At 41.8% G+C, this 11,004-nt stretch overlaps 1 protein-coding gene across 3 annotated transcripts in view; it reads left to right on the forward strand.

Annotated features, from left to right (window-relative positions):
* TPO (thyroid peroxidase) overlaps nucleotides 1-10,431 on the forward strand; it is a 123,227-nt gene extending 112,796 nt beyond the window's left edge. For all 3 annotated transcript variants that reach the window (XM_037812974.1, XM_037812972.1, XM_037812973.1), the window contains one exon: nucleotides 10,328-10,431. In XM_037812974.1, coding sequence (XP_037668902.1) covers nucleotides 10,328-10,431 — 104 coding nt within the window. The remainder of the gene's footprint in view (nucleotides 1-10,327) is intronic.
* Nucleotides 10,432-11,004: the final 573 nt, after the last annotated feature.

Consider the following 11,004-nt stretch of genomic DNA (forward strand, 5'->3'; position numbering starts at 1 on the left):
GTGCTTTGTATTTTTCCAAGCATTTCCCTGTGAGTTGTTTCCTTTGAACTGCACAATGCCTCTGTGAAACAGAAAGGGGAAAATTTCCAAGTCTACAAAGAATTGTTAGAATAACAGGAAGATACAAAACAATAACCCAATTTGTGCAACTTTTATATTATTAAGTCCCATAGCAGTCCTGGGATAAAAGTAGGAGAAATTCTTATGAAGTTTGCTTCTTTAGGTAATGGATGTCAGTGACGAAAGTTCAACATTGTGAATGTAATTAATATCACTGAATTGTACACTTGAATTTGGCTACAGTGGGAAATTTTGTGTTGTATATTTATTGCAATAAAAAGTAAAAAAAAAAAAGTAGGGAATTTTACTTGCCCCCTTGTAAAGAAAGTTTCAGAGAATGGAATTCTCCTTGCCCAAGATCACGTAACTAGTAAAAGGAGAACCAGGCCTAAAACCCAAGTCATCCGACTCCTAACCCCTACTCCCTGTTTCCAGATACCAGTGGGCACCCTTTGCACATAATGACCAGGACGTGTTCCAGAAGTGCATGGCTGCTGTATAAAACCAGCCTGCCCTGAGCACGTGCCTACTTTTTCCAGAGCTACAGGATGGGTCTCGTTAATCTCTCTCCTTTACATTTCATTCTGTGTCTGTTTCTTCTCTGGTCTCCTCAAGTTTTCCAAATTGCTCATGCTACTTCTATTTTAATGATCTCTTTCCCCAATGTTATTCCTGGCCTTGGGCTGTTGAGCCCCATTTCCTTTATTACAAGCTTTTTCTCCGTCCCCTCTTCACAAGGGTTTTCTCCTTTCTCACGCCTATTGTTTTATCAACCCCTAGTCTTATTCACATTTTTTCCTCTATTTGAAAATTTGTCCTCTCTTTATTTGAAACCAGACTGCCCCTGATTATAGAAAACTACAGCCCTTGTAGACATCTATTTACTGTCTAAGATAACTATTCAAATGCAAACTGGCAAAGTAGCCAGTTGGCAATGCAACAGATGTTTATAGAATGAAATTCAGGGCTGCTTCTGCATTTATCATTATAAACACAACAAAGTTGATTCATAAACCTCCCAAGGTAAACCAGGAAGGATGTTTACATCTTCATTCTGCTTTTGCTCTCACTATAGCCCAAAAAGTGTTTATATTTTATATTTCTGTAACGTCTTTTCACCCTATTACTTGGCTCTAAGGAGCCCCCATAACTTCCACTGCTATTATCAGACTAAATGGCATTACCTTTCTGCCCCCTCTCCCCAATATTTTGCTCAGGGCTTGTCCATAGACGCTCTCTCTCAATGTTGAACACTGATCCCAGAAAAATAATATATTATAAAAAATGCATTCCTTCAAAAATGTGATAGACATTCTCAGTAGAGGTTAAGCAATTATAACATGAAATGAAGCAACTCTCATTTGGGTCATTTTAAAATCCCCAACTTTTCATTTTGTTACTTTTAGAGGGGGAGAGTCCATGAGAGAAAGTCAGAAATGTTTGTTGCTTCCAAGAGGGGTAAATAATGAACTTATCTTAATAGGTTATTTTGCTCCATCTTTCAGTTCCATTCTACTGTCATGTCAAACTATTTTGTGTCTGATTTAAACTTATGGACTTAATTTCGTGAGACCAAAGGTAATAACGGAAGAATTGAGCTCCTTTCAAATCAGGGTAGCAATTATGCACCCTTTGTTGGCAAATTTATCTTGTGAAAGACAATTGTGTTGTGCTCATTTTTCTGTAAAACCATTAACTCCGTGTATACCAGTGACGGCTTTGACTTGGATCATTCTCAAGTTAAGGTAAAAGGAGACCAAGGTGGCACTCAGAAAAATTTCCTAGGAATAATGGCAAGAAAGGGATCAGTGCTTAGTAAATTAGTTTCTTGTTTTTATTAACAGCATAGTAAAATAAATGGCACATGGTTCTTGATGTCATTTCCAATCTTTGGAATGAAACTTTTTTTTGAAAGGCCATATCTGAGAGTAAAAATTACATGAACTAATTTCCAATATTAAGTCTCCAATGTCCTGTTTTAGTTTTTTTTTTTCCCCTGAGAATCATAATCTGAATAAACCTCTCCAATTTCACATTTCAACGATTGCTTCTGTAAATGCTAGAGCCAAACTTGTTTCTGGGATTGACACATGTTCTTCCACTGCCCCATCTTTGCTTAAGATATTTCCTTCGCTTGAGATCCACCTCCTTCATGTCTCTAACTCCGACTCTTCCTTCAAAGATATGGATTAAGTGGGACTAGGCACTTTACATGTTCCTTATACTTCACGGCGGCTCTAGGAGGTCAGTATCATTAGTCTCATAATGTAATAAGGAAACTACAGCTCCGACAAGTGGAGTAGCCTGCCCAGCGTCACGTGGCAGTCGAACAAGTGGGGCTCAGCCTAGGCCTGGAGGCATCGAAGACAAGTTTTTTCCCAGTGAGTTCTGCTGCCTCCCTCAAGGCAACCTGGGTCTGTCTCCCAGGAGGCCTTCCCTCTTCAACTCAGCCTTCTGCCTTCTGCCTTCCCCAGCCTGTTGTGTGCAGTGATGTTCTTTTCTTATGCATCATCTAAAATTACTGCAGAACCCTTGTGGAGAGAAGGATACCCAACTCCGCAGGAATTCCCATTAGCTAAGTTTTAAGCCCTGCCCTGGAAGGTGGTTTCTTGTTTTGCGTTTCCGGTCCGCTTCCGTCTCTTCTGCTTTGGAAGGGGTTGTTGAGGCTAAGAACTAACATGTTTTCTCCCCACCAGTTCGTTCCCCAAAAGCACAGAAACTGCAAACATTGACTGACCTTGCTTAGTTTCTATTATAATTAACTTCAAGTGTAATTTAAATTTAAAAATGGGGGTTTTTAAGAAGAGAGGAAAAAAAAAAAAAAAAACCTGGCTCCTGGTTTGGAAATTGTTGAAAATTGTAGCTTTTACTTTCAACACTTTAGTGAATTCACTTTAATGAATCTTTTATTTCAGCATGCCAGCAGCTACTTGCCCAGAGAACCAGTCTGAATATAGAAACAGGCCTATATCATTTATTTGGCTGCTTTTGTAAACTTCCTGAAAGGGAAATGACCTGACTTAATAAGAGTGTAGGCTGATTATGTTTTACTTTCATGACCTAATGAAAAACATAAAACTCTGGGTGTAAAGTTTTAGGAAACTCAGCTGTCCACTGATCACTAAGATTGATCTGTAGCCAAAGCTGTGTCCCCCTCCTTCCTTGTGCTTCTTCAGCATGCTTTCTTCTTACACTGCCAACCTCAGTTGCAAGTTATGACAATTCCATATAAAAGATGAATGTCTCCCAGTCAAGGGTATGGTGTTGTACTAATCATAGTGACCATCTCTTAACAATAGCCAGGTACCTACAAACATCATCCCACATCCTTATTTTAGGTCTTATTTCAAGTATTTTCATCATCAGTTTTGTGTGAAGAATCTGAGAGTTGAAGGGTTAAATGACTTCTCTAAGGCCACACTGCTACTTAACTGATAAAGCCGGGATTCATTCTCAGGTCTGCCCATCTCTCATAAATGCATCATTGCCCCAACATGAAATTCCACATTCAACTAGGATTCAACTGCATCTCAGTGCAGGAGGCTATTGGGGTTCATTTCAGCCATGCATTTTCCTGTTAAGAGACTGCACTACTCCCACATAAGCTTCAATCAGTACTCTCTTAGTACCCTAAAAGCAGTAAATAATAATGATCTGCAACATCTGACATAGTGCAGGCAGGCAGGGCTGACTGTTGTCTCTTGAACACCCCAGCTCTGTCATTTCTGGATAGCACGCCCTAATTTGTTGGTAAAATTTTGTTGTGCTCAGTCAGCCTTCAGAGTGACAAAATGAAATTAAAGACCTCTTTCCAGAGTGAATAGAAAAAGGGGAGTGGTTGAAAGCAGAGGTCAAGGCTAGTCCTTGGCAAAGTGTGGAGAACACAAAGTTTTTGTTTAGTGCCTTCGTATTTCTATATCAGAATCTTTCTCTTTTTCTTCCCCACCCTTCGGTCTGCCTCCCATTCCTGATAATCCTTACTAAGTTATAAACTGTAAGTAAAAGTTCATTGCTAATGGTTGAAAGTGTGAACTCTTCCAAGCAACAATTCAGTTGATATGTACTGACTTTCTAAGATGTTTCAAGCCTTGTGTTAGATGCTGTGGATTCCGGGGAAAGAAGACATTACCAGCCACCAGTTTCTGAGTGGCTAGTGTGTCAGGTACAAATGCTTTACCTACACTGTGTCATTCAGTCTTTACAATAATTAGGGAATAGCTATTTATTATCTACACTTTATAGATGAGGAAACTGAGGCTTAGAGAAGAGAACTCATTTGCCCCAGTGATGAAGCTCAAGCTCTCTTGATGACAGACAAAGCTGGGCATGATTCCAATCTCACACTCAGTCGCCCACCCCTGACTGTGTTTTAGCCATATTATTCTTATCATAGTTCTTTACAATTCTCAAACTCTCTGTCCCCTCAGTGCTTGCCCACACCCAATTCCTTTTCTTTCAAAAATGCTTTCCCTAAGTCCAGCAAGCTTTCCTTCAAGTCTCAGACTCATTTGTGAGAGAAGGCCTGTCCCTTCCGCTCCCCAGAACAGGTTATCCTCTGATGTACACTTGCAAAGCTGCCCGTATGTTCCACTTCATAATACTCTTTGCACCTGAAATTGTGTTCACTGTCTTTCCACAAAAGTATAAGCTGCCTGAGGGCAAGGACCACATCTGTCATATACCTCCTTGATTCCCTGACTCAGCATGGTGCCCACCCCCTAAAGGGCATTCAGTAAATATTGACTGAATGAACTGGTTAATGAAACTACTCCCCAATTAGAAAAACAAAATAAAATAAAAGAGGTCTTAATTTGTGCTGTGGCATGATCGCTACTTGGCATTCTTTACTTGGGCTGCTGCTCTGGGTTTGATGTGGTGCTTTTCACTGCTGTTGTTATAACTTTTTATTATGCTCCACAGGGGATCCCGGTACATTTTCTAATGAATTTGAAAAACACAGCAAGATTACAGCTTGACTTAGCCCTAAAATAACATGTTTATCATTCCTTTAAAAATGAGCAGCTGGAATTTGGAAGTGATTGGAATATGGAGCTGGTACAACTGAGTGATGTATAATTATTGGAATGCATCAGCTCCTTACAGGGATTGTAATCATCTCAGCAAAAGTGCTCATGAAATTTGGACAAACTCCATTAATGTTCACTATGCTCTAATGCGTGTTCATAAAACCTGCGTTCTCTGTCCTCATGGACTGGGGGCGTTATAGCATGGAGGTCGAGAGCACACCATGGATTCTGAAGCCAAATCTGCCTGGGTGGAATCTCAGCATTGCAATTTACTAGTTGGGTGGCCTTGAGCAATTTATTTAACCTCTCAGCATCTTGTTCTCCCCATTTCTAAATGGAGACAGTAATATCACCTACCTCACAGGGCTGGTGGATGGAGGAAGCAAGTTAATATGTAAAGCATTTAGAAGTGTGCCAGGAACATGGCTGGTTCTGAGTGTCTGTTATAACCAATCCTGGTTCAGGCAAATAGAAATATTCCCAAGCAAACTTAAGGCAAGGTGAAAATTGAGAAATGCCTGCTAAGGTTTCCTTTCTTTTCTCTGCCCTCTCTCTTCTCAAATTAGTGTTGCATATACTATTTGTTGGGTCGACCCACCTTTCCATGTGATTAAAGGGAGGAGAGTGGGAGGGATGGTTTTCTGAGACCTAAGATTTATTAATCGTTAGTTATAAATTAAGTATTGACCATTTACAGAACTATGAGCCCTGGTCCCTGCCTTTAAAGGGTGATTTGGTTTGCTAAAGCTGCTGGAATGCAATATACCAGAAATGGATTGGCTTTTACAATGGGGAATTATTAGTTTACAAATCTACAGTTCTAAGGCCATGAAAATGTCCCAATTAAGGCATCAACAGGTCGAAACCTTCTCTGAAGAAAGGCCGATGGCATCCCAGGTTCCTCTGTCACATGGGAAGGCACATGGTCAGTGTCTGCTGATCCTGCTTTCCTGAGTTTCCTTGCTTTCAGGTTCTGGTTCTTTCTGTTTCTGTGGGTCCTCGCTTGCTTCTCCCAGGGCTTTTCTCTCCAAGCTTTCTGGGTGTTTCTCTCTTGGTATTTCTCTCTACCTTTTTCTCTGTCCTTTATCCCCTCATAAAGGGCTCCAGTAAAGGATTAAGACTCACCTTGAATGAGACAGGTCGCATCTCAACAGAAACAACCTAATCAGAAGGTCCCATGCACAATAGGTCCACCCTCATGGGTATGGATCAAAAGAACATGGCCTTTTCTGGGGGACATAACAGCTTCAAACCAGCACAAGGGGTAACAGGCTAAAAATGTAGGATAAGGTATTCAAACCAGAAAGATAAATGACATGTGGAAAAGACAATAACCACAAGATAGTACATGGGCTGTCAAGAGGTATTCATTCATTTCTTTAGCATCCACTACTGCATGCCTACTCTTTACTCGGCACTATGCTAGGCTGTGGAGAAAGACAAATGAATCAGGCAAGGACACTGATAGCCATAGAACATATTGCCTAGTGAAGATAAATGGAATAAAATCTGTAAAGAGAATATGATTTAGTGAGGAGTGCAGCCAGGTGAGGGGTGGTCTGGGATTTCTGTTTCAGCACCAGCTGAAACACAAGGATGGTGTAGGATTTAAGTTGGTGACAAGGAGGGAAAGGATATTGCTGGCACTGGAGAAGATATGAGAAGAATCGAGAACTGAGGAACAGCTGGTGAATGGAGAACTACAGGGGGCTTCATTGTCTTGATGAATAAAGTGTAAGCAAGGAGGCAAAGCAGGTGCAGTAGGACCAGGCAGATTCTGTAGGAAATGGAAAGAGTTTTAAAGGGTCTGTCTCAGCCAGGAATCTTACAGCAGCAGTGGCCTTAAACCTAGCCCCAAATGAATTTATCAGCTCATGTAACTGAAAATGTCAAGAAAGAGAAAATTGAAGCAAAGAATAAATTAGAGTTTATACCCACAAAATAATTCCTCTTTTCACTCTGCTCTATCCCTTTTCACATTTTTAGCTAGATGTAGAGTTGGTTGCGACCTTCTTAGGTGGGGGTCCATCTTTTGCTAACTTCAGGTTGGCTTCACTCAGAGGCTCAACCCTGTCACCAGGACTTGGGTTCTACCTTCATCTCAAAGCTGCTGTCGGTTGTTTTGCTCTCCTAGTTCTTCAGGCTCTGCAGGTGTTCCCTAGAAATCTCAAGCTCTTATTCTCTGAGAATCAAATCTAGCAGGAAAGGAAGAGTTCAGCTCCCTGCAAGGTCAAACACAAATTCTAAAATTAAGTTTTGGAGGTTGTACTGCTCTGACTAGCTTGACTTGGGTCATGTGTCCGCCCTGAACCAATCACTATCACCAAGCGACTGTGAGGCCTGATTGGCTCAGACTGGGTTTTACATGCCACGCTGAGATACATGGGCGGAGTCACCGCCTCCAAAACCACAGGAACGAAGAAGGGGGGAAGGTTGCTCTCAAAACATAAACCCAGCGTCTTTCTGGAAACAGGATGAATGAATGATGGATGGCCAAAAAGCAGCTATTGCCTTCTATGACTTTAAAACAAGAGAATGATGTGGTCATGTTTGTGTTATAAATAGATTATTCAGTGGCGGTGAGAAAAGTGGGATGAAGGAAAACTCTGGAGTGGGAAAACCAGTGAGATAACTGTTAGAGTGACCCAGGAAGAAAAATCATGAGGGTGTAAACAGTGCAAAGGAGAGAGTAGTTTTAGATAAAAGTGTAGGATATAAAATTAGGATTTATTCATTCATCCACTTTTTCAACAAATATTTACTGAGTGTCGAGAACTGTGCTAGTCTAGTCTCTGGAATGCAACAACAAACAACACAGGCAAAATCCTTCCCTTGGTAGAGCTCACAGTCTAGTTAGGCAATGAGACACACTTGCAAATAAAACCCAGCATGACAAATGCTAAGTGGTGCCATAAGCACATGCAAATGATGCTTAACCCAGTCTTGGAGATGAGGAAAGTCTTCCTGCTGTAGGTGACTTGCAAGCTGAATCTAGAAGGGTGAGTGGGAGTTATCTAGGCAGAGAAGAGGCAGTGGTGTGGAGAGTCTTCAGACAGATGGAATTTCATATGCAAAGACTTAGAGCTAAAAGAGATTTTAACATGTTTGAGAGCAGAAATGGAAGTTCAATGTGGCTAGAGCTTAGAGCATGAAGGTGGAGCAGTGGCAAGGATCAGAAGTGTGTTTCAATTTTCTAGAGTGATTCTGAAGGCAATGTGGTGCCCCCAAAAGAGAAATCATATAAGGAAAAAGAGGCAGGTATGCGAGCTGATGAGCTCCATTTGAATAGTTCGAGTTTGAGGTGGAGCCAGCCAGCAGGCAGCTGGATGTGGGGCTCTGAAGCCTAGATGAGGAATCATGGTACAAAACAAATATTTGAAGGTCACCAGCTTACAGGTGGTTATCATAACTCTAAGAGTTGATTAGATCAAGGGCAGAGAGTATGTTATGAAGAAAGGGATGGTCTAAGAAGCAAACTCTGGTGAGCATCAAACTTTGAGGCAAGGGTGGAGGAATTGGAGCCCACAAAGAGTGACAGAAGAGACGATGCTAGGAGTTCAGGGACAGCCTGGGGAGTCCTTTGGGCTGGGCAATGACAGCTGGGAGTTAGAGGAGGAAGTGGGCACTGGGGTTGCGGAGAAGCAGAGTGGAGGGAGCTGATCATTCTAGCCGAGGGGAAAGGGGCGAGCTGCTAAGCAAGAACACATGTGTGCATAGCTAACTCGTGCAGTGAACACCCACTCTTGGTTGTACCCTGTGTCTCTGGCCACCTACATCCAGGGACAGCTAGGTGAACACATTTACAGATCTGCAAATAGTAGGAACTAGTTCAGTAAATGATTACAGATTGCTTTTGGTATATTTGTGAAGTGTGTTAATTATCTTTTTAAAAATTCAGTAAAAGTAGAGAGAGCCAAAATAATCTGATTTCAGACCACACGCATCCCATTTTCATCTCAACCACTACTTCTGCCTTCTTATAATAACGTTCTCCCTCCACCACCATTACCTTTTCCAACTTCATTGTGATGATTCTTGTGCATGGTGTCCTCAAGATTTGTTTTTTTATAGTGATTGATAGTACTTAATTTTTTATTTGAAAATTGATTTTTAGATTACATACTGTATTTCAATTCAGCCAGTAATGACCACAATTAACCTCAAATGAGCACTATTTTTTAAGAAGTGTACTGGGAATTGGTACCTGGATAGAAAAAATAAAAGTTAATTCTAAAGTGGTGACCAGAGAGGCTCTGAATTCAAAGCCTCCTGAGTCTCAGATTGCAATCTATTCAGCTGAATCCAAGAATTCCAGAGCTGAAAGGGAGGAGTAAAAGTGATCTATTCAAATCCCACTCTTTTTACAATGAGAAAACCCAGATCCGGTGCAGGAGAGAGCCTTTCTAAGAAACCGTAGATCTCCATGCTCCCCTTGGTAGAGCAGACTCTTTCCTTTTCCTGGCACTGATCCAAACACTCCTCCCTGTTCAGGCTGATTTTTCTGTCAATGCTGCTTAATTTCTTTCTCTAATGGGCCAGTAACAATTTAGCCTGTAGCTCCGAAAGCTGCTGCCGTGTTATCTCTATGACTTCCACCAGGGGACTCTTAACTACAACAAGGATTCAGACACTGCTTTCCCCACTAATGTTTAACTTTCAGATTGCTTTGGTGGTGAGCAAAATGCAACCAATGAGATAATTCCATAGTGTTATCAGTGCCTCCTCCTCACCATTTTGCCCACCAGCCACAGCCTGCTCTGGAGCCACGCTTCCGTCCCCACCTAATTCCTTTCAGCACTTTCCATGATCTCCTCAATGGGGCTCACTTGAAAGGTGGTAATTTGACTTTCTAGTTTGGGCAGAAAGAGATTTTTTCTCTCCCCACCCACAGTGGGCAAAGTGTGCTCAGTTTGCAAGAAAGTGGCGATGCTAATGATGATCAAACTCAGCCCAAGCGAGGCTTGTCATTGCAAAAGTGCAGACATCTTTCAAGATTAGAAATACTTCCTCTGGTCTCTGCATGTGCTCCCTACACACCTTGCACTTAAATCTAAAATTATCAGTTTAAATGGCTATTTCTCCATTCGGTAAGAGCTCCTCCGTGCCTTGCACCATCCTTTACGATGGGAAGGACATCCCTTGATAAGGGCATGGGCTAGAGTCAGACAGGAGTGACCCTGACTGGCCACCCACAGGCCCACAGTCACCCCTCTGACCACAGCCTCTGCTCTCTGCTCCAGATTCTGGAAGACTCCCGAAAGCGTCTTTAGTCTCCATTGTGCTGGGCGCCCTGCTCGTCAGCGGCCTGGCAACGCTGACCTGGACGGTGATTTGCAGGTGGTAAGTCTCCCATTCTTCAATTGTTAGCTTGGACAGGAGGCAATTTTCTCTCCTTTGGGCCAGGCCATTAATGAGGATTCCTTATTTCTTTGAAGTCAGTATAGATTATAGGTAACAGGAACTCATTTATCCCCAGAGCTACTTTGTACAACTTATTAGACTTTCTGGTTCTTTCATTATACTTTAAATAATGAATGCAGAATGCTCGTTAGTACACTTTAGGTTGTATCAGAGCCCTATAAGCATAGATTCAGCAGTGTTGAATGCTTTGGTAGTATTACATGGTTTTACTGAAACATTCTCTTGTTAGGGGTCAAAATGTCAGGTTTCTCAGAGGGAAAAAAAAGAAGTCATCTGTGGATAAAAAGTTTTATTCTTTAGTCGTGTCCTCTTCCCCGAGGGCAAATGACCTGGAAATTGAACTTTCATGTTAAAAATGACAATTTCTGGCTTGTGATGATGTTCTCTGCTGGGAGCGCTTGCAGGAAGGGTTCTCTAGAGAGGTGGGTAATGGGCTGCCTGGCTCCAGCCCTAATGGAGTCAACTTGCCTTAGCTCTCTTGCTGCCACGTCTTCCC

This window comes from Choloepus didactylus, chromosome 20 (assembly GCF_015220235.1).
Source record: "Choloepus didactylus isolate mChoDid1 chromosome 20, mChoDid1.pri, whole genome shotgun sequence".
Lineage (NCBI taxonomy): Eukaryota > Metazoa > Chordata > Mammalia > Pilosa > Megalonychidae > Choloepus > Choloepus didactylus.